Source organism: Dysidea avara, chromosome 1 (assembly GCF_963678975.1).
Source record: "Dysidea avara chromosome 1, odDysAvar1.4, whole genome shotgun sequence".
NCBI lineage: Eukaryota > Metazoa > Porifera > Demospongiae > Dictyoceratida > Dysideidae > Dysidea > Dysidea avara.
In genome coordinates, this window is record NC_089272.1 from 21,038,901 (window position 1) to 21,063,987 (window position 25,087).

Genomic DNA, 25,087 nt, shown 5'->3' on the forward strand with positions numbered 1-25,087 from the left:
GTGCCAGCCATTTCTGAGATACGAGTGGCCAAAGTTTCAAACTTTTTTCTTCTTTTTGTATATTTTGCAAAATCTTCAATAACATACAAACATGTACTCTGATTTAAGCTGAAATTTGGCACACTTAAAGGGCTCATTAAAGTGAATCTCAGTACCAAGTTTGGTAGCAATCTGATGAACATTGATGGGGTTATGACTGATTATTCGCATAAAATAAGATCAAACTTTTGTGAGTGTCACGCCCACAGGGTAAACCCCTTGAAGGAATGAGCTGAAAATCGCTGTGTAGATGGAGTAACCATCGTAGGAGTGCCTTTTTGTGGTTTGAAAGGAATCGAGATAAAGACCATGGAGATATGACAACCCAACCTGTGTCACAATTATGCAATCGAGTTTCATCAGTGAACAAAAAACTATTAGTTTTCATGCCTACTAGGCAAACCACTACAAAGAGTGAGCTGAAAACCAGTATGTAGATGGAATAATCATCATAGAAAGTCCTTGCAGTAGTACAGAAGAATCAGATTACAAACCACTTTCAAAAGCAAACTACATGTAGCAAAAACAAGATTGAGATACTCTAATAGAACAGTCACCCTAATAGAGCATTCAGCTGCTGAGATATTCTAATAGAATAGTCACCATGCAACTACTGCTCTAGCAATTCAGACCATTACAAGTCACCCTGTAGGGAGATCAGCTGCATTCTGATTAATATTTTGGTGAAAATGTCATGATCCCTAATATACAGTACTACCCCTATATACACGCACTGTATGATGTGTAGCTACATTGTGTCAAACCTAGTTAGAGAACTCTACATATATTGCTGTGTGACACAAGTTTCTGAACAAACAATTGTAATGAGTGATTAGATTTACAATATGTATCTTGGGGTTTTCTACTTATAACATTTAGTATAGTAGCAATTTTCCATCAAAAATAGTGATCAGAAGCAAGCTACTTCCATGAAACTTAATAGTATGAGCTTCATACAATCAAGCACAAACGTGCTTTTGAAATTAATTAAAAGTGACTCAAAATACTGTAGTCCTGATTAGCTTTTATAAGTAAATGAAATTGAATGATTGACAAACTGATTCCAAGCGTAAATTAATAATGGCTGGCTACATTTTTCATCACAATCACAATGGTCTAACACATGCATTTAGGTATACTGTAGGCAGTACAATTATGTAATACAGCGGATCCTCACTTATCCGAACCTCAGTTATCTGAACACCTCAATTATCTGAAAGCCAATGTGACTATTCTATTAGAGTATTTGTCATCAGTGTGCATTCTATTAGATTAATAAATGACTATTCTATTGGAGTAGTTGAACAAAGCTGTATATAAATCAATGGGCTTCAATTATCCTAACAATTTCACTTGTCTGAACACTTTTGGCTAACTATAAGAACAAAACTGTTCAGATAACTGAGGATCTACTGTACAGTGTAGTTACTGTATGAACCATTGAAAAAATGCAAAAGAGATTGAGCACGGAAGACTTCTTTGTGGAAACCCAGCCATGTAAGTATTTTGATGTTTCCAAAGGTGCATATCCACCAATGGGCTGTACATAAAATTGATAAATGAAGATTTGTGTAATTTGGTACTTTGATATGACTACATTAGTATGATTCGTATATGCATTAAGAGTTACGTACAATAATACCTTTAAAAACTGAAGTGGGTTGTGAAAATTGGTTTGTCTACCCCTTTCCCCAAACACTTCAATATTGTTTAAATCCCCATCCATCAAGGAATACTTTATTCCACCCCTGTACCTCGAAGTTATTAATTAATGCAATTGTTGGTAGTAATCATGTCATACTGACCTGGTACAGGTTTTAAGGGTATATAGCTATATATAATTATTACATTAATCACTTCATCAGACATCACATGGAGTATGTGTCATTCAATATTTATTCACATATAGTAAATTACGTACTTGTGTGCATATAGAAATAAAATTGGTAACCAACTATTGTGTGATATGACTAAAATTTACACCTGTGACATACATGCACCCAACAGACCACTTTAGCAACATTATGAAATCTTTTTATCATGAAACTTTGTAACTGTTGATTTGGATCTCAAGAGATGGCATAGTGTACAGTATATGCACATACATATTATCATGTGTGTTGGTGTTTAAGTACAACTCTTCCTTCTTGTGCTACTTGTCTTGGCCACTCATTACTACTGTACAGTACTGGATACACATAGTTGATTTGTTTACCATCATCACCATCTTCCCCATCTTTCAAATCATGAAAGTCTTTTGTATAACACTCTGGTTGTGTAGCCATTACCATTGGAATAGGTCTGGCAACTGCACACCATGTAAGTGCTGCTAGTTCTTTGTAATAATCTAACACAGGTTGTGATAAAGTAGACAATGTTTTTGCACTGCATGTCTTCAGTTTCTAAATTAACACCCACATTTTAAAATCCAAGATCACAATTATGGGGTAAGTTTATATGGTAGTATAAGGCAATTCATACAACAGTAGTGAATCAATTTTATGGTTATGGCATTAATCAATTCATGTATACACAAACAGTCCATACCAACCGTAAAAATAATCATAGTACATGTACAGTAACCTCCACATTTATAAAAAAAATCAGGATGGCTTATTATACACTATTCTGGTACAATTTAATACCCTTACCTCCTCAATGGTATGAATGGCATTGTTTTTCAACATTTCATCCTTTTGGACATAACTTAGTAGTATCATACAAGTTTGTAACAATTCTTTTTCAAAAGGCAAGTCTTCAGATGAGTGTAATTTGAATAAACATTCATCAATGCAATCTCTTGCTTTAGATAACGTCATTTCCTTGGCTTCTTCATAAGCAGTCTACACAGAGAGGTACGTACTTAAGATAAATTTATGCATGTAGAAAACAATACAAAAATTTATATAACATTGGTGCAAAGGTGAAGTATTTCACAAAAGTAATCACGAACTAGCATGATTTAAAAATACAATATACATTGTACATGTAATACTACCAAGAGAATATAATGGGGAGGGAGATGCACTATACGCTGTAAGAAATGAACCCGTAAAGTCTTATGGCATCATTCAAACAACTCAGTGATTTGCATTGATTAGTGAATGATTATAAGTGCAAGGGATGCACTTTGTGTACATGCAAGTACACGTGATTCCAGAAGCTACTCAGTGAAAGAAAAGTACATTTGAGAAAACTATTGTATGCTGCATTGTGCAGAGGAACTTAGTACAAAGAGAAAGACACAGTCAACACACACACACACAGAGACCAGTTGCAGTTCCTCATGTGTGTTGTACTCTGTGTCGTCATAAATGTCAACCTCTCATGTGATGTCTTCATTCAAGATTTCATCAAAATCGCCATTCCCTGCCTTCCCATCTCGATGGAGCTTCAGCTCATGCGGATCATCTGCCTTGAATTACTAACGTGTTAAATCTGGCCAATCAACAACTGTCATGCTCATGAGAGGAAACAAAGGTATGTGGGCTACTTTACAGGCTCATTTTTCACAGCGTATACAGTAGCACAGTTACACACTCTCCTCCCTCATTATATACTCTTAATACTATGGTATTCTTCACACACCATAATTTGGCCACAAATGTGCTCCCTGGCATCAGTACCACAAGATTTCTTGATGGCCCTAGCTGCAGCAGATCTTTTGTTATGTTGAAGATGTCGATAACGTTTACTAATATCCAAAACACTACCTTCACCAGCTGTGGTAAATGCATTTGTAAGTTGATAAGATTTTTCTTCAAGTGCAAGCAACCTACACATGCAAAAGTATTTTGAAGTACTGTTGTATAAAATATTTTGCATGATTTCACCAAGTGCAAAGTGTATATTTGATGTGAATGTGTTACAATACATGTACGTACTGTACAGTAGCATCAAAAATACATGCACTATAATGTGCTCACATACATATATTTACAAGTACATACACTCCTACCATTCAGTGTGTTTGTACAGTGTATGCAGTTGAAGAAATACCCTGTACCATACATACAGAGACAAATAAAAGAACTAAAACAATTTGGTAGTAATTTCTAAATAAAGGGTATTATTTTACATACAAGGCATTATGTAACTGACATTCATGAAGTATTAGCTAGTAAGTATTGTACCCATTAGTACATCACCATATTACTGTACCATTTGTGATGGGCACACTGTATAATATACACTACTCAGAAATCAACATGTATACTTACGCATCTTTACATTTCTTCAATTCTTCTTTACAGTGCTTTAGTTCTTTATCTTTTTGTGCTACAATTACTTGCAAAGTTTCATTACCACTTTGAGGTCTATCCTTTTTTTTAAGAGCATACCGAGCTTGTAGTTCTTTGTACCTGCAGTAGTATAAATAATAATCTTTAATGTCTATAATAAAGTAGCCAGTACACATTGCAGTGCTCTGGTATGTACAGTATGTTATAGTTAAAGCACCGCCATGTGTGTGTACAGAAAATACGGTATGAGGGTGTGTGTCAAGAGGCTAATACAGCACGAGGCAAAGCTGAGTGCTGTATTTGCCTCACGACACCCCCCGAGTACTGTATTTTCGTACACACAAGCAAGGCAGTGTTTTAAGTGTTATATTGTACTTCCTGGTCGTCTGGCTTGGAGCGATTTTCTCTAGTACTTTTTTTTTTTTTTTTGCACTCAAACAGCTGCGATTTTCAGTGATAAGGATATCTAATCCAAAACAGCCAAGCTGTAAAAAAAGAGTGCGGCCCTGAGAAAGGCAATGGTGAAAAAAGATGTGAAATCCAAGGTGGCGGCCAAGAAATGGCTGTGATGGTAGGTTAATGGTAAAAATTTTAATAACGACAATTCAGGTGAATTTTGTGCCAAGACCAAGCGGCACCAAATTCACCTGAATTGTTGTTATTAAATGTTTTACCATTAACCTACCATCACAGCCATTTCTTGGCCGCCACCTTGGATTTCACATCTTTTTTCACCATAGCCTTTCTCAGGGCCGCACTCTTTTTTTACAGCTTGGCTATTTAGGATTAGATTTCACTTCTTTTTGTATTTGTATACCCCAAAGCCGGCCTATGGCTAACTTTAGGGTTTTTTAACCTGTCATTTTTTCTTTACTACAGGAAGAAGAAAAGATGAAGCAGGATGATTTCTTTGTAGCTGACCTCTCTGCAAGGTGATCCTTCTAGCTGATCTCTCTACCGGATGACTTGCTTGTAGCTGAACTCTCTACAGGGTGATTTGTTTGTAGCTGAACTCTCTACAAGGTAACTTCTTCTAGCTGATCTTTCTACAGGGTGATTTGTTTGTCTCTACAGGGCAATTTGTTTGCAGCTGAACTCTCTACATGGTAGTTTCTTTGTAGCTGAACTCTCTACAATGTGACTTCTTCTAGCTGAACTCTCTACAGGGTGACTTGTTTCTAGCTGATCTCTCTACAGTGTAACTTGTTTCTAGCTGAACTCTCTACAGGTTGATTTGTTTGTAGCTGAACTCTCTACAAGGTAACTTCTTCTAGATGATCTTTCTACAGGGTGATTTGTTTGTAGCTGAATTCTCTACAGGGCAATTTGTTTGCAGCTGAACTCTCTACATGGTAGTTTCTTTGTAGCTGAACTCTCTACAATGTAACTTCTTCTAGCTGAACTCTCTACAGGGTAACTTGTTTGTAGTTGAACTCTCTACAGGGTGATTTGTTTGTAGCTGAACTCTCTACAAGGTAACTTCTTCTAGATGATCTTTCTACAGGGTGATTTGTTTGTAGCTGAATTTTCTACAGGGCAATTTGTTTGCAGCTGAACTCTCTACATGGTAGTTTCTTTGTAGCTGAACTCTCTACAATGTAACTTCTTCTAGCTGAACTCTCTACAGGGTAACTTGTTTCTAGCTGAACTCTCTACAGGGTGATTTGTTTGTAGCTGAACTCTCTACAAGGTAACTTCTTCTAGATGATCTTTCTACAGGGTGATTTGTTTGTAGCTGAATTCTCTACAGGGCAATTTGTTTGCAGCTGAACTCTCTACATGGTAGTTTCTTTGTAGCTGAACTCTCTACAATGTAACTTCTTCTAGCTGAACTCTCTACAGGGTAACTTGTTTCTAGCTGAACTCTCTACGGGTGATTTGTTTGTAGCTGAACTCTCTACAAGGTAACTTCTTCTAGATGATCTTTCTACAGGGTGATTTGTTTGTAGCTGAATTCTCTACAGGGCAATTTGTTTGCAGCTGAACTCTCTACATGGTAGTTTCTTTGTAGCTGAACTCTCTACAATGTAACTTCTTCTAGCTGAACTCTCTACAGTGTGACTTGTTTGTAGCTGAATCCTCTACAGGGTGATTTGTTTGTAGCTAAACTCTCTACAAGGTAACTTCTTCTAGCTGATCTTTCTACAGGGTGATTTGTTTGTAGCTGAATTCTCTACAGGGCAATTTGTTTGCAGCTGAACTCTGTACATGGTAGTTTCTTTGTAGCTGAACTCTCTACAATGTAACTTCTTCTAGCTGAACTCTCTACAGGGTGACTTGTTTCTAGCTGATCTCTCTACAGGATGACTTGTTTCTAACTCAACTCTCTATAGTGTGATCTGTTCATAGCGGAACTTTCTACTGGGTGATTTGTTTGCAGCTAAACTCTTTGCATGATTGTTTCTTTGTAACTGAACTCTCTACAAGGTAACTTCTTCTAGCTGATCTCTCTACAGGGCAATTTGTTTGTAGCTGAATTCTCTACAGGGTGATTTATTTGAGCTGAACTCTCTACATGATGGCTTCTTTGTAGCTGAACTCTCTATTAGGTACCTTCTTCTAGCTGATCTGACTACAGGGTGACTTGTTTGTAGCTGAATTCCCTATACAGAATAACTTGCAATGTAATATAACTGTGTAAATTATACATGCAGCTGAATGCTTTATTAGGGTGACTGTTCTATTAGAGTATCTCGATCTCGCATTTGCTGCACGTAGTTGCCTTTCGAATCATAACTCAGTGATTTATAATCCGATTCTTCTGTACTACTGCAAGAACTTTCTATGATGATTATTCCAGCTACATACTGATTTTCAGTTCATTGCTCTAAGCGGTTTGCCTGGTAGACACGAAAACTAATAGTTTTTTTATTCATAAAAATCGATCGCGTAATTTTGACACAGGTTGGGTTTTGTGTCATATCTCAATGGTCTTTATCCCGATTCCTTTCAAACGACAAAAAGGCACTCCTATGATGGTTGCTCCATCTACATATCAATTTTCAACTGATTCCTCCAAGGGGTTTACCCTGTAGGCGTGACAGACCTTCGACCTTATTTTACGCAAATAATCGGTAATAACTCCGTGAATGTTCATTGGATTCCTACCAAAGTTGGTACGGAGATCCGCCTTAATGAGCCCTTTAAGTGTGCCAAATTTCAGCCCAATCCGAGCACGCATTCGTGTTTTATGGCGACTTTTGCCAAGTGTGCGAAATGAAGATGAAGAAGAAGAAAAAAACGAAGAAATTAAAACGAAATTTTGTTCGCTCGTATCTCGGAAATGGCTGGACCGATTTTCTTCAAATTTGGTATGTAGACTCCCCTAACTGGGCGGCACGTCTCTAGCAAATTTGGTTCCAATCGGATAAGGGATCACAGAGCTACATAGGTGTGAAAATTGCGTTTTCTTTCTTCCTGTTAATATACTCACGGTGTGGCGCGCCGGCTTCTTGGGCCGCACGACACACTATCGTGTGTCTTGATCAGTAAGTATTCATATAATCTATTTCTAGTCATAGAACGAACTAACAGGATTAATTTGGCTAGTTTTAGTGATTTACAATGTCACGCACGTGATCAGTCGTGCTGTCTTAGTGAAGTCGTGTTTAAAAAGCTCCACGATCAGACGATCAGTAAGTGTTTATACAATCTATTCCTAACCATAGAGTGAACTCATAGGATTATTTTGGCTGGTTTTAGCGATTTACAGGGTGTTGTTTACGTAACATTCCTTAAATAAATTCTCTACATAATGATAACTGTACTGTATTTGCCCAAGTGTGCTGTAATAGCCCAATTAAGCGCATAACTGTACTGTATTTGCCCAATTAGCTGCATAACTGTACTGTATGACTCATACAGTACAGTTATGCAGCTGATTAGTACTCTATGGACAATACGATACGCGGCATCGCTTTGATCCTCCCACGCAAAGTACAATATAGTGAGTTACTGTATAGAGATATCACATACTGTACAGAATATATGTACAAAAAAGAAAAATTGAAAATTTTTTTGCAGTTGTGCTAGTGTGTGATCATGTACCTGTCCATTTGGATAAAAAGCATCTAAGCTTTTAGCAATAATTTCAGTGTATACTGTATATTTTTGTACTTGTGACTAGAAATTATATTTGTAACAAGTAAAAGAAAAAGTTTTAAGTTCAATTTGGGATCATACAAATAAAAATTAGTGAAGCAAGGCAGGTTGCCTGCACAGAAGATATACTAATGGACGTGTAATCCCTACGGTGTTTCAGTTTGTATCCATGACTGAACTGAATTAGGGATAAAAGTCCACCAGTATATCTTCAGGTGTAGGCGAGCTACCTTGTTTCACTACTTTTCATCCCCAATCAAATATAAAATACCTTATTTTCCTTGTACTTGTTTGTCTTTATTATGTAATTATCCACACAAAAACAGCCAAGCTGTGAAAAAACAGTAAAAGCTTGGGTGAAAAAGTTGTGAAATCAAAAGCGGCAGTCAAGAAATGGCTGTAATGATGTTAATTTTAACAATGCACACAGCCATTATTAAATTTTTAGCATTAACATCATTGCAGCCATTTCTTGGCCACCACCTTTGATTTCACAACTTCTTTACCCAGGATTTTTAAGGCCGCACCATTTTTTCACAGCTTGGCTGTTTTGTGTGAATTTCACTTCTTTTTGTACTTTATAAGGCCCCAAAACCAGCCTATGGTTGACTTTGAGGTTTGTTTTTACTCACATTTCTTCTCTTCTATGCATACACAATGATGATTATTGAAGACAGATTTATAAATGCATTACATTGCATTGAATGATTTACTTCAATATTTATTGTAATACTCTGATAGAGAGCAAATTTTTTGAGGACTCCTAATAGAACATACATAGAATGTTCTAAAACAATCTAGTGCTTCTATTGGTAGATCTGAAATTACAAAAGTTTAATTATAAGTAGATTTAAACTAGAAATTTCATTTATAAAGCAGAAATTAAGTGAGGTGATCAGCCAAGACAGCAGTGGTTCAGTGGTTAAGGATGCGGGTGTTAGATATGGAGGCCCCTGGTTCGAACTCGGGCAAGTTTTTTTCTCGACATTTTTTGTACACTTATTTTACCCCATGCTGACTGCTCTTTTTGAGTATCTCGATCCCACAATTTACACTTTTTGGTTTTTGCTTTATAACTTTGTCACTGTAACTCTATTACTATTCAAACTATCAAAAGGCACTGCTATGATGATCAGCATATCTACACACCAGTTTTCAAGTTACATATTCTTATACTCGGAAGTTTGATCTTTTTTTTGTCAATAAATGCTCATCACTCCTTGGATATTCCTCAGATTTGGGGCAAACTTGGTACATGAATCCACTGTAACACTCTTCATTTGTGCCAAAGATCGAGGTAATCGAGTTAAACGTTTGTATTGTGTATAGCAAAATTTTGCTAAGATTGCAAAAATAAATTGAGAACCCTTTGTACGGCATAAGAAAAAGAAGAAAAACGAAGAAATTAAAATGAAACTTTGGATGCCATACCATATCTCGCAAATAGCTTTTGCGAATTTAATCAAATTTGCTGTGTGGCCTACCCTACCTGGCAGACAGCTATAATGCAAAAATGGTGTGCTTTAGGGAAGGGCCATGGAGCTATGCACATGTGAAAAAGCTGTTTTCAATCTTTCTGTATATTCACAGTGTGATGTGCCGGCTTTCTTGGCCGCATGACACACTACCATGTGTCTTGATTACTGGTGAACCCATGCATACTGTATCAAAAGAAAGAATAGTGCCAGACTTAAATGCAATGTGTACTCCAACTATCAAGTGAAGTTGCCATTACGCTTTGTTTTCAACTATGCTCAGCCCATTACATAGCATTACAAATGAAGAACAGTAGCAGAAAAGTGCCTCTGCATTACTCTGCAATCAATCCAGTCACTACAGAACAGTTACCATTACAAACATAGGAAAGCCATCACATGCTACTGCGAATTGACAGCTCTTGTTGTCAGCGAAGAGAAATGGGACAAAAAGTAAGACAAAGGTACATAAGTCTATTGAATATACCACGGTATGCCAAAAGGCAGCTGTCAGGATGAACTGAAACAATGTTTAGCAGTGAAAAATAAAGCCCGTAGCCTTAGCCATTTATTGAGCTATGTTTGTCACTGAAGGCACCAGTTAGTCGGTCGGTCAGTCAGTCGGTCGGTCGGTCTGTCAGTCAGTCAGTCAGTCAGTCAGTCAGTCAGTCAGTCAGTCAGTCAGTCAGTCAGTCAGTCAGTCAGTCAGTCAGTCAGTCAGTCAGTCAGTCAGTCAGTCAGTCAGTCAGTCAGTCAGTCAGTCAGTCAGTCAGTCAGTCAGTCAGTCAGTCAGTCAGTCAGTCAGTCAGTCAGTCAGTCAGTCAGTCAGCCAGCCAGTCAGTCAGCCAGCCAGCCAGTCAGTCAGTCAGTAGAAAATTCCACTGAATAAAATTTCATAGCGACCTATTGGACGTATTTTGAATTGTACCAAAGGCACTTTTGAGCTTGGTTATACCTGACCAAAACTGCCAAGGTTCTGTGAAGGTATTTTGAAGCTGTTTTCTGGCCAACATTTTTTTGTAAGAATGTGCAAACTTTAATACAGCTGTATACAGTACTACCATACTATATGATTAAGTGTACTTCTGCACATACCAGTTATTCTTTTAGCGAAAAGGTAATTCTGTGCATTCGGAATACTACAGTATATAATTGTAAAGAGTATTACAAATTGAGACTGCACAGGTCCAGTTTCTCTTTTCTCCGACTTTTCAAAACATACTTAGTATAACAACTTTAAACAGGCTGTAAGATCAGGTGTCCTACAGACCTTCAACACTTATGCTGTAAAGCCTTAATAATTTTTTTAAAAATCAAATCACACTAATTCAAGCAAAATAACACATTCAAACTGTTTGAATTATTTACTTGTTGTACTAAGCAAACTGCTCAAATACTAAATTTGATATTTACATACAAAACTATAATTATTAGCAAGTTAAAGTGAATGTATTACAATCTTTGCATACCTTTCACAAGATGTTTTTAGTTCCTCATCTTTTTGTGCTAACTTGCTTTTAAAATCTTCAGTAGCTTTTTGTAACAATGATGTTCTCTCTTTAAGTTGAGTTTCCAGCACACTTAACCTAAAACAATATAATTTCTGTCAAACCAGACATACGTACATGTATAAGTGTATACGTAACTCCAACCCAATATTCATTTATTTTGAAACAAAAAGATACAATTAATGACACACATACAGTAGCGTAAGTGACCGATTATCGAACAAAGTTTATACTTTACTTCATAAATACCTCCGGGAAAGTAGTATCAACCTCGACTTTTAACCAGGAGGTAGCGCCTTTCTTGTAGAATACCTCACGTAAGTTTGAGTAATAGTATCCGATTAGTGTCCGTGTTATGAGTGGATTTCTGCATTCCGTAAAATATGAATTATCGAACACCGATACCGATTATCGAACGCCCATTAATTTGCGTTAATCAATTATCGAATGTTTTGCACCTTTTCTACTGTGGTGACTTCAGTGTAATCTACACACTCTTAACTATTATATCAACGTGTTATCTGAAGTACCATGATACTGTAACTGAAGTATAGTTTTGATACAAGCATGCACTTGTGAGTTACAACAGCGAATCGTTTAGTGTAAAATGCGTACAGTGAAAAATCAGCACATTACGACCAATAACACAGTCTTATTATCCTTGTTTACAACAACCCCTTCTGTACAGTCTTCGTGGATACATCTTTTACTCAGGTAAATGACAAACAGTAAGCCCAATTCCGCCGCCAAAGTCACGCTCGAGTTGTACATGTACTTCTTTCACGGCAATTCCTGTGTTCTTTTTCTTCATTTCTTCGTCAGTGGTGATGAGTATCAAGACTGCTGTGATGTCCACACATAAACTCTAAAGGACGGAAAGCTCATTAAGAATAGGCTACATTATTGGAATTCTCCATATAAACACCTTACGAGTATGCGGAATAAAATTGTAAACTTCCGAATACGTTACATGATTTTTATGTTCGATAATAGGTACCGTTCAATAATAGGTCACTTACGCTATGTATATTATGTACACAAAATGCATTCTATACCATTAAGTATTAACAATAACTAAATTGACATATGCAAGCAGAATATAAAACAAAATACATACAGACAGAAAATCAAGGCATTTCTTTGCACACTGGTATTCACTGGTACCGTCAAGTACAAAATTACATGGTACACAGATGCGCTGTAAGCAGTCTGTTGATCAAATAAAATCAATTGCTCATAAAAGGACTGCTACAAGTTAATCAACTGAAGGCAGTTTAAAGAAATGTCACAGAAAGCTTTTATTAAGTGGAAAAAGTGAAGTATACACTAAATGATGTACAGCATAGTTAGGGCTGGGTGGTGTTGACTACATACATAATTGTACGATATATTGTGAAAAACATTATCACAATATTACAGTACGTTGCTGTATATTTGATGACTCAATTACAGTAATTACAAGTGCATGAGCACACCTCAAAGTCGCATAGGCCAATACAGTGGAACCTCGATTATCCGAATACCGATTAACCGAACTCTCGATTATCTGAACAACAAATCGATTGCTCAATTAGGGTATTTTGTATGCTTTATTAGAGTAGTTCAGCAAAGCTCAGTATATAAATGTACGGATATTCGATCTTACGTACTTTCGATTATCCGAGCACCCTTCCCCCCTAATTAGTTTGGATAATCGAGGTTCCACTGTATCGCTATGCATGGTTGTAAACAAAGAGCTGTAATTTTTGAAGTGTTTATCCTATGGCTACATAATCAACATCAGTTTACTCATGATGTAATAAGGATTAAAGTGATACCTAGGGATTTACCCTACAATGAAAGTATGAGGACCAAAACACATCGTGGTAATAAACTTCAGTTTGTAAGTACGCAACTCCAACACAGACCTTTAGAAAATGACCCATAACTCATCGCCAGTTGATCCCATTTACTCTAAATAACCTTTGGCTGATTCACCATTCAATGGCAAGTAAGACCATATACAGCTCATATGACTCAAACTTTAATTAAGATGGCAGACAAGGCATGAAATGTGGAATTGCGATAAAATCAGTTGCCATTCTTTATCAGCTAATACTGTAAAGTTGGCAGGCCAAGTTATCTGGCCATGTAAGCCCATTTTGTGTAAACACTCATTCCTCAAACGTTTTATGCAGATTTAAGGGTGAACAGCATCATTGACTATTACATTAGAGTGATTGATTGCTCTATTAGAGTATCTATACTGTATTAAGCTTGATTTGCAAGCCTATTATTTAATGGCATCATGTGATGTGGTTAATACTGAAAGCGCAATAATACTGTGGTAATATTGATCTAAACCAAAACAGCTAAGGTGTAAAAAAGAGTGCGCCTCCCAAAAAGGCCAGAGTGAAAAAGATGTGAAATCAAAGGTGGTGATCAAGAAATGGCTGTGATGGTAGGTTAATGGCAAAAATTTTAATAATGACAATTCAGGGCGTTGCCTCCTAAGATTCGGCACCAAATTCACCTGAATTATCGTTATTAAATTTTTTTGCCATTAACCTACCATTACAGCCACCTTCTTGGCCGCCACCTTCTTGGCCGCCACCTTTGATTTCACATATTTTTTCACCCTGGCCTTTTTTGGGGGCCGCACTTTCTTTTTTTACAGCTTGGCTGTTTTGGTTTAGATATCACTTCTTTTTGTTTTGTAAGCCACAAAGCCAGCCATAAACTTTTTCTTCATTGCAGGAATTGTGGAACAAAAGAAGCAATTGTGTGTATAGCTTTTCGCCAGATTAAATTGTATATTTAACATGCACTGAACGATATTCACATAGGTAATAAGGTGACTTCTTACATAACTGAACTGTAGCTGAAACTCTCATTTCATTGTTTGTAGTTGAAGGATGATTTGTTTCTAGCTAAACCCTCTACATGGTGATTTGTTCCCAGCACATATTTCTACAGGGTGATTTGTTTGTAGCTGATCTCTATACAGGTTACTTGTTTCTAACTGATCTCTCTTCAGGGTGACTGCTCTATTAGAGTATCTTGATCTCGCACTAGTTGGATTTCGTGTTATAACTCTGTGGCTTTAAGTCCGATTCTTCTACACCATTGAAGAGCCTTTCTAAGATAATTACTCCATCTGTACAGTGATTTTCAAAGCATTACTCCAAGCGGTTTTTCTGGAAGGCATGGCAAGTAGTCGTTTTTTTATTAGCTAATCTCAATTGCATAATTGTTAACACTCTTGGTATTTTCGTTGTACCTTCGTGGTTTTTACCTCGATTTCTTTCAAACCACAAAAGGTTTGAGGTTCAATAGTTAACCTATTCACACACCGATTTTCAGCTTCTTCCCATAAGTGGTTTACCCTGTAGGCGTGACAACATATTGGTGTTATTTTTCATGAATAATCACTGATAATTTTTCGCCTATTTATCACATTCCAGCCAAACTTGGTACTTTGATGTGCCTTTATGCCCTCCTTCTGTGTGCCAAATTTCAAGGCAATCGGGTATAGAGTTCACATTTTATGGCAGTTTTTGTAAGTGTACAAAGACAGAGAAAAAGAAGAAAAAAATGAAGAAATTAAGCCAATTTTTGAAGTCCAATGTCTCAGGAACATTTGACGCAATTTTGCTCAAATTCGGTATGTGGAATACTGAAGTTGGCAGGTGTGTCCACAGCAAACATCGTCTTGTTTCGTAAAGGCAGCACAGAGCTACGGAGGTGCAAAAATCGCATTTTCTTTCTTCCTGTCAATATACTCACGGTGTTGCGTGCCGGCTTCTTGGGCCGCACGACACACTACCGTGTGCCTTGATATCGCTTTCACCAAACTTTGGATATCATTTACTGCGGTTTTATGATAATATTGAGTTATCACCCAGCACCAAAGTATATTAAACATTTCTATGCAGTCTAGAAACTGAAGTAAACTTACAGTGCACGTATAGTATCACATTAAATATTTTGAATCAGCATGAATACAGTACATACCTTTCATAAGATGTTCTTAGCTCTTTTTCTTTCTGTGCTAATTTCTGTTTTAAAATATCATCGCTTTTTTGAAGTTCAGTGACCTTAGTTGTTAATGATGATGTTTCATTAAGAACATCTTTAAGGTGAGCTTCCAATTGACTATAACTAAAACAAAACAACTTTCAAAGAGAGGTATGTGTAGTTGTACTTATCAAAGAGAAGTATACGTAGTTATACTTACACGGTGTGTATCATATACCTGTATTGTTACAAGTCCTTATTTATTGAGATAACATACAACAATCAAAGTACCTATTATTATAAAATGTACAGTATAGAAATTACCACTTTGGACCGAAATGCTGATTATCCAATTTCAAAAATGACTGTGTACTTTCACTACTTTGTATGTAGCTAATGTGAGTAAGTGTACTAGAGTAATTTACAGTGTAGCACTCTAAAATGTATTATCCACTTTTGTCAATACTACTCAGATTAAGTCAATACCCTACCGTTTGAGCAATTAAGAACCTACTGCAAATAGTAATTAACACTGTAGATACTTAATCAAAGGTACAGAGTACAGTATAATTGCTGAGTACAATTAGTTATATACAGCAATAGGACCATACTTGCATGGTTAACTGCTACATTAATGTAGGTGTTGATACAGTAACACAGCTGTCATGTTTCAATAGTACAGATACATACTTGGTGTGACATTGTTTTAGTTCATCTTGGCATGTATTCAGCTCCTTCACTTTATGCGATACAATATCCTGATTGCTTAGAAGTTTGGTTCTCTCTTCAGAAAGTTTTGCATTTTGAATTTGCAGTTCTTTGTACCTACAAGTTCATATAGTGTCAAACATTATAAGTGATAAACATATTTATACAGTATGTACAGTACAAAAGAATCATTCACAAGTTTACAGCATTTCTGTAACGTGATACAAACTATGGCAGCAGAGCAAGTCAAAAAACAGTGATTGGCTTATGCAGCAGATTACCTCATACTTTACTGGAATGTACAGCTGGCAAAGAGCTGGTATGGTACTACTGTTGCTAGTATATTAAAAATTATAAATTTAAAAATGAAGTAGGTATTCAAGCGATAAAAAGTAGTGAAATAAGAGATGAACAATGGTAGCTATTACAGCATAGCTCAGTGAGAAACTCCTACTTTGGCATGGCATAACAATTATTTTGTGTTCAATGCCAAAGTAGGGATTTAATTCCAAAGTAGGGATTTCCCACTGAGCTATGCTGCAATAGCTATCATTGTTCATCTTTTGTTTCACTACTTTTTATTACTTGGATCCCTACTTCATTTTTAAATTTATAATTTTTAATATACCGTATAACGGGAATGATTCGCGGAAGAAAACATTCATGAATGATCTACTATTTCCTCATTCGTGAGAAAACGTTTGCGATTCGTTGCATAAAATAATTAATAATTGGGTGTGCGCCCACAACGAATTAATCTTTTTTTTTTGCTATGGATAGAGAACGTTTGACTATATGGCTCACTTTGACATGTTGTGTAGTACGCATACTAGTAGCCATGCATGATCGCTGTTCCGCTGGAGAAGTAGGCATTCATGATAATGAGTGCGGACGATAGGCACACCTTGGGGGCGGCACTAAAACTGAGGCTAAGACATGCCATTCCGGCACAGTGAATCGCTGGGCTGCAATTATATTTGCCCCATTTATAGTATGTTCACGTTGAGCTGAATCCTCAAAAACATTTAATAACTAATGGATGCAATTATACACTATCTTGAAATTTGGCTCATTTGTAGTACTGCTTGACCCACTAAAAATATTTCAAAATCTTTTTGTTCAAATGTTTGACATAATATTTATGGCCAATCAAAATTTTCACAATACATTTCCTATGTGGAAGCCATATAAGTACAGTGTCCACTACAGCCCTTTCCCAAACTTGTAATGGAGCCAAACCATATGTGTCTGTTGTTGACACCTTTGCTGTTACCAATAGTCATCTGGTTGGCTGAAATGTTAACTCTGTTGAGAAAAAGTCCACTTTTAATTTTTAGCTGTTTTTCAGGATTCAGCTCAACGTGAACATACTATAGTAACACCGATCATTCTTCTGGCACCAGCAGTGGTTGGCTTAAAGCACTACCACAGCCTGCTTTGGGTCTAGCTATTCCTCCTCACGATTTTACTATAGCTTTACGTTTGTGGCTTGGCATTCCTTTGTTTCCTTCTTTACCTCTTTACTTGTCTATCTGTGATTGACCAGTTTGGTGATCATCTGCTGGGGTGCTCTCATGGTCCCTTGAGGATCCAGCGTCACAATGCTTTAGTGTCTATTGTACACCATGCCTTACTCCAAGATCACCCTGGTGTTCTTAGGGAGCAAGGCATTTCATCTGACCAATCTCGTCCTGGCGACATATACCACCCTGATTTTCATCTTGGTCGTCCTGCCTATTTTGATCTCTCTGTCAGGAGTACCACTCAGTCTGCTGTCATATCTTCTGCTTCTTCTCAGGCTGGGGTGGCCGCTGCTGTTGGTGAGATAGCTAAGGACACTCAATACCAGGACATTGTGAATGATAATGGAGGAGATTTTATCCCTCTTGTATGTGAGACCTTTGGTGTTTGGTCACCATATGCCCTATCAATTTTAGGATCCATAGCTGACAGAACAACTGTTAGAAACGGTTTACCTCGAAAGTTTGCTAGGCGCCAACTTCTCCAGCAACTGTCTGTGACTTTGTGGAGGTACAATGCGAAAATGATACTCCGCCAGTATTCGCTTACTGCTGAGGACGAATTTCCTGACTTTGACATTGGTTAAGTTAAGTACATAGCTAGTAATAAGTATATAGTTAGGTAATAAGTAGTAGTATGGTATAGATTTCATTACAGGTTTTTGCAATTGAATTCGGCGACTTTGCAATTGAATTCGTCCCGTTTGCAATTTAATTCGTCGGTTTTGCAACTGAATTCATCCTGTTTGCAATTGAATTCGTCGGTTTTGCAATAGAATTCATCGCTTTTGCAGTTAAATTCGTCCGTAACAAGAATGGCAGCTGGAGCAAACACGAAAACATGATGTAGCAGCTGCTACAAGAACTTGTTCATGTACAACAGTAGTAAACAACTCTTTATAAGGCAATAATTCTTCCTCTACAGCCTATCCAGCAACATTCCAAACTCTACTACGCCATTCGCGATGGGTGTGGTCACTTGCGAGCAAGCTAATTAACTTGTCAGACAGCTATCAACTTCGCGTACTACCAGCTCCAATTACCTTCTAGTGTCTCAAGTGTAACTCTCCATGGCATAAATAATTCATCTCTTAATGCACGGTTGGTTTCTTGGAGCCGTTTTGTTTATGACGAATTGTAATGCAAATGCGACGAATTCTATTGCAAAACCGACTAATTCAACTGCAAAACCGACAAGTTCAATTGCAAACGGGATGCAAAACCGATGAATTCAATTGCAAACAGGACGAATTCTATTGCAAAACCGATGAATTCAATTGCAAACAGGACGAATTCAATTGCAAACAGGACGAATTCAATTGCAAAGGCAACGAATTCAATTGCAAAAACCTGTAAAAGATTTGCATTACATTAGTCAAAAAAAATTATTCCACTGTCACTGAAGTTTGAATCACACGCCATGGTCCATCACGCATATATAGCAGTAGCAAGGCAAGTAGCTACCACTTACCGCTTATGCACTCGTTACATGAATGCTACATCACAGATTTTCGAGAGTATCTATGGTTACATCAACTAATCCATGACAAAAAAAAGTTTTTTTAATTATAGGAAAATTTTAGCAAGAAAACATTCGCGAATACACCTGAAATTGCAAAATTCACGAATGTTTTCTTCTGCAAATCATTCCCGTTATACGGTACTAGTTTGTTTAGTTTTTTTGTTAAAGCATACAGCTAGCTATAAATATGTGACTGTTCTGTTAGGGTGACTGCTGTATTAGAGTATCTCGAGTCATGTGTGCTTGCCCAAAAGAGGGTGTGGTCATCGTGGTTTCAATTGATTATTAGACTAGAGTATCTTGAATCAGCCCATACCAAATTGAAAGTGTGTGGTCACAAAATCAATGCAGCTAGCGTAAAAGAGGCATGGTCATCGTGGTCTCGATCGATAGATTGATAATACAGGGTATGTACAGTGTAGAATAAAGAATGGTATGATCTTGTGACCTATCGTGGAGTACAGGTACCTCTGTACAGTAGTGTAGTCTAAGCGCCTTAAATAATTTTGTGGCATCTATTATGCTGCTTAAAACAGAAAGTGTTGATATGGAAAATTAACGCCTCGATATGGTTTCGTTGGATGAAGAAGACAAGCAGCCTGATTGAAGATAAAAGAAAAGACAAGGTGCACAGGGCGTACACTCGTTGTAACCTCAAAAGGCACATCCCACCAGTGAGTTTGTTATTGTGATGTAAAATGGTGACCGTGTGCTGCTTCGTTTGGGCTCTAGGCTTGCGACTGTGGTGAGTGAGTGAGTGAGTGAGTGAGTGAGTGAGTGGAGTGAGTGAGTGAGTGAGTGAGTGAGTGAGTGAGTGAGTGAGTGAGTGAGTGAGTGAGTGAGTGAGTGAGTGAGTGAGTGAGTGAGACGAAATTTCGAGTTTTGACGGTTTTTAAAAAATTCTATATTCGGCTGCCAGTAAGTATTTTTTTGTTTTTTAATGAAAAATAAATAAATAAATAGATACATTTGAAGTTAGATGGACTAATATTATTCCGTAAAAGTGATTTTCGTCATGTAAGAAGATCCTATAAGCTGGTTTTAAAAGGCAGTATTTTGGCAGCGCACATCACTTTTGATGCAAACCCTACTTAAACAGTACTACTGTACTGTTTGATAAGTGCCTGTGTGTACAAATTTTCAAGGCACATGATTTTCATGATAAACAAATTTTAGGGTCATTTTTCACGCAGGCTACCAATTATATACTGTAGCATATTGTAGCCTGATAATTACAAAATTCTGAGAATGAAAATTTGTAGGCATGTAGCCAAGTATATTTATGTCCCTAAATATTTATACACATCAAGTATGCACAGTATATACTAGTTAAAGCACCGCCGCATGTACATGTACAATATGGAAATAAAAGCATGAGGGTGTGGGCAAGAGACTAATATCTCCCCCAGTGCTATGTTAGGCTTGAGACCATGCCCGAGTGTTTTTATTTTCATACTGTAGTCATCAGACAATTGGTAAGTGTCTATGTAGTACAGGCGTGGTAGTAAAGCTAATAAATAGTATCTTTATGGCTACTTTTGGTGATTAGAAAAGTTACACATGTGATTTTGTTTTTCGTAAAATTTTCCAATCAATGCACAACTTTTCTTTATTTTCCAAACCAAAGCATACAGTAATTGTACTTTATCATGGTGTAAATGGAAGAATATAGCACACTACGGAAAATAAAGCACACATTTTGCTTTGATCTCGCCAACACAAAGTACTCTAAAGCAGTATACAATACTGCACATACAATGCATAGCTGAAGTTTGGAAAAGTGAGGTTCACAGTGTACATCATACCATGAATAAATTAGTGCAGATACCTTTCATGAGATGTTTCTAGCTCTTTTTCTATCTGTGCTAACTTGTGTTCAATTCCATCATTATTTGTTTGAAGTTCAGTGTACATGTCTGTTAATGATGACTTTTCATTAAAAACAAGTTTAAGCTGTTCTTCTAATTCACTATACCTAAAATATAACAACATTTATATACTACAGATATTACAGTGTAATTCAAGGTGTAATTTAATTAATTACACCTTGAATTACATTTACAGTGTAATTCAAGGTGTAATTTTATTAATTCAGTGTAATTTAATTATGCCTTACTCTGCAGAAGGCGTCCAAAGTTTGCAGTGAGCAGATGTACAGTACATGTTTTAACAACCAATAGCAAGTACATTAATGTCAAGTCTTTAAGTACCAGAAAATTTTAGTAGGGATCATAGAATATAAAGCAATGAAACAAAGGAATTGCCTACATCTATAGCTATATACTACAGTGAACATTTAATTCCCTGTGCCATACAATACAATTAAGAGTTAATAGTAGTGCCTAACACCAAGAGTTCATAATATACGTATCTAATCCAAAACAGCCAAGCTGTAAAAAAAGAGTGCGGACCTCAAAAAGGCTATGGTGAAAGATGAGAAATCCAAGGTGGCAGCCAAGAAATGATTGTGATGGTAGGTTAATGGTAATAATTTTAATAATGACAATTCAGGTGAATTCTGTGCCAAGACCAAGCGGCACCAAAATTCACCTGAATTGTCATTATTAAAATTTTTACCATTAATCTACCATCACAGACATTTCTTGGCCGCCACCTTGGATTTCACATCTTTTTTCACCATAGCCTTTCTGAGGGCCGCACTCTTTACAGCTTGGCTGCTTTGGATTAGATTTCACTTCTTTTTGTATTTGTATACCCCAAAGCCGCCCTATGGCTGGCTTTGGGATTTTTTAACCTATCTTTTTTTCTTTACCACAGTAAGAAGAAAGATGAAGCAGATATTAAATACTTTAAATATTTCTAATTTTACCAGTAAATGTACAAATTATATATATAATACGTATATTTATTACAGAATTATCTACATGGTGGTTTCTTTGTAACTGAATGCTCTACAAGGTGACTTCTTCTAGCTGATGTCTCTACAGGGTCACTAGTTTGTAGCTGAACTATCTACATGGTGCTTTCTTTGTAACTGAACTCTCTACAAGGTGACTTCTTCTAGCTGATCTTTCTACAGGGTGATTTGTTTGTAGCTGAGCTCTCTACAAGGTAACTTCTTCTAGCTGATCTCTGTACAGGGAGATTTGTTTGTAGCTGAACTCTCTACAGGTGATTCGTTTGCAGATGAACTCTCTACATGATGGTTTCTTTGTAGCTGAACTCTCTACAAGGTAACTTCTTTTAGCTGATCTCTCTACAGGGCAATTTGTTTGTAGCTGAACTCTCTACATGGTGGTTTCTTTGTAGCTGAACTCTCTACAAGGTGATTTCTTCTAGCTGAACTATCTATTTCTGTAGTTGAACTCCCTACAAGGTAACTTCTTCTAGCTGATCTCTCTACAGGGTGAATTCTTTGTAGTTGAAGTCTCTACAGGGTGATTTGTTTGCAGCTGATCTCTAACAGGTTACTTTTTTCTAGCTGATCTCTTGAATTATCTTCAGAGTGACTGCTCTATTAGGATGACTGCTCTATTAGAGTATCTCGATCTCGCACTTGCTACACCAAGTTGGATTTCGTGTTATAATTCCGTGGCTTCAAGTCTGATTCTTCTACACCACTGAAAAGCCTTTCTAAGATGATTACTCCATCTGTACAGTGATTTTCAAAGCATTACCCCAAGTGGTTTTTCTGGTAGGCGTGACAAGTAGTCGTATTTTATTAGCTAATCTTGATTGCATAATTGTTACACACTGTTGGTTTTTTCATTGTATCTTCCTGGTTTTTAGCTCGATTTCTTTCAAACCACAAAAGGTTTGAGGTTCAATAGTTAACCTATTTACTCAACGATTTTCAGCTTCTTCCCATAAGCGGTTTACCCTGTAGGCGTGACAACATATTGGTGTTATTTTCGTGAATAATTGCTAATAACTTTTGCCTGTTTATTGTATTCCAGCCAAAGTTAGTACTGAGATGCACCGTTATATTCCCCTTCTGTGTGCCAAATATCAAGGCAATTGGATATAGCATTCGTGTATTATAGCAGTTTTTGTAAGTGTGCAAAAAGAGGAAGAAAAAAAAGAAAAAAAAAAAAGAAACTAAAGCCAATTTTTGAAGTCACATATCTCGGGAATTCCTGAAGCGATTTCGCTCAAATTTGATACGTGGGGTACTGAAGTTGGTGGGTGTGTCCACAGCAAAAATTGTCTTGTTTCATCAAGACAGCACAGAGCTATGGAGGTGCAAACATCATGTTTTCATTCTTCCTGTCAATATACTCACGGGTGTTGTGTGCCAGCTTCTTGGGCCGCATGACACACTACCGTGTGTCTTGATATACAGAGGAGAGTATCCTACTCTCATATACCCCTGTAGAAGGGCGTATTGTGAAGTTATGATGTAATGAAAAGATGATGTGGTTTGTGACGTATGAGCAGTTGTAAAAGTCCAAGAATTGTTAGTACCATTTCACACTCGCGACGCTCAGGATAGCTGTATCTGCGAATGGCCTAGTAAGATGCAGTCTGAACCCATGAAGGAACAATTGTAGTTCGGTGAGAAATGTTTAGAGCTGGAGTTAATTTGGTTGCTAGCGATGTTGTTAGTCATGCATTCAATCGATATCATGTTCAACTAATGACATCATTAATTATACAAAGAACGAGCAAACTCAGAAGTGCTACGTCATAACTTCACAATACGCCCTTCTACAGGGGTATACTGTATGAGAGTAGGATACCCTCCTCAGAATATATATTATGAACTCTTGCTAACACTCAATAGGCCTACATAAAATGAGTGCGTAGGACGATTTGGCTCCTTGTCAGACATGTTAATTACACAAAGAAGTCAGATGAAATACAGGCAGAAATACAAGGTACACACCTCCTGGCAACCCAGCTAGTTCAGCCCATATCCAAGCCCAAGAAGTACAGGGTATCAAATGGAAATGACCAGAACAAGTTGATGTTGTGCTACTTCTAAAAACCAGGTGCCATGCAGCTAGCACTGTAACTCATCTGGAATTAACCATAGATAGTATGTGCTACTATGAATTAAGAATTACTATTTTAACCAATAGGGTAGTTTTGGGTTGTGCAATAATATTATTAGCTAATTCTAGTATTTTGTGATTCATGAAATTTTCGTAATTTGTTCAATTCGTTGCTGTACGCTGCTAAGGAAGCGTTTGTTAAACAAACCGCTTTTACCAACATATTACGCACAGAAGTATCCTCTAAACTGTTTTATAGTTTGACTATTGTGTTTTTTCCCACAAATTCTCTCGACAACGCCTCAAAGCTGCTCTTCATTTTTGTTCACGTACATAAGGGAAACGCTCCCTTCAACTCGAAGTGATAGTGTATAAGGTCTGCACCAGTTGTTAAACACCTGAAAACCTCAAAGGGAAGGTAATTTACAAAGTCTGAGGAAAGTCACCATGCCCATATTTCAGTCCGTTGAAAAGAAACCACCTCAGAGCAAAGTTCACCTGTGCAGAAGTTTAATACAGACTTCATTTCATTTTTGCTTCTTATGTAAAAGCTACTTTTACCATTATTTAACGATTTTGCTCATGTGGGTGCGTATGGACAAACATAGGTAGAAAGGTTGATAGATAGGTACACACATACACACTTTTACAAAAACTATTTCAGTAAACTAGGCGCGCACTCACAGCCGGCCTTCGGCCAACTGTGAGTGCGCACCTGGTTTAAAAAGAGCCAATAAAATACAGCTGGAAGTACAGTAGATGTATTATTCTGAGGAAGATTCTTCACGCTTCTGTATCACTCAAGTCATTTATGCTACAATGTATTGGGTGGATTATTGGATTGAAAAGTCATAGCAAAGACAATTTTCCTCTGACTCTTCATCTTACACTGGAGTTTCATTGTAGCGTAGAGCTATCACAGTTGACTATCTGTTTAATTAGATCATACAAAATGTGTTTATGCAGTCATTACTACTGTTGTGAAACTACTAAGGAATACAACGATACACTACATGCTTCTT

The 25,087-nt window shown here is 37.1% G+C and overlaps 1 protein-coding gene across 2 annotated transcripts in view; it reads right to left on the bottom strand.

Annotated features, from left to right (window-relative positions):
* Window positions 1-2,070: 2,070 nt before the first annotated feature.
* The window catches only part of LOC136258985 (early endosome antigen 1-like), a 70,747-nt gene continuing 47,730 nt past the window's right edge, over window positions 2,071-25,087 (bottom strand). Inside the window, exons 22-29 of one of the 2 annotated variants that reach the window (XM_066052382.1) lie at window positions 20,939-21,085; window positions 16,051-16,185; window positions 15,358-15,504; window positions 11,326-11,442; window positions 4,260-4,400; window positions 3,628-3,814; window positions 2,691-2,882; window positions 2,071-2,441 (exon numbers count right to left, since the gene is read on the bottom strand). In XM_066052382.1, coding sequence (XP_065908454.1) covers window positions 2,151-2,441; window positions 2,691-2,882; window positions 3,628-3,814; window positions 4,260-4,400; window positions 11,326-11,442; window positions 15,358-15,504; window positions 16,051-16,185; window positions 20,939-21,085 — 1,357 coding nt within the window. In that variant the 3' untranslated portion in view covers window positions 2,071-2,150. The remainder of the gene's footprint in view (window positions 2,442-2,690; window positions 2,883-3,627; window positions 3,815-4,259; window positions 4,401-11,325; window positions 11,443-15,357; window positions 15,505-16,050; window positions 16,186-20,938; window positions 21,086-25,087) is intronic. The other variant, XM_066052393.1, reaches the window with a different exon arrangement.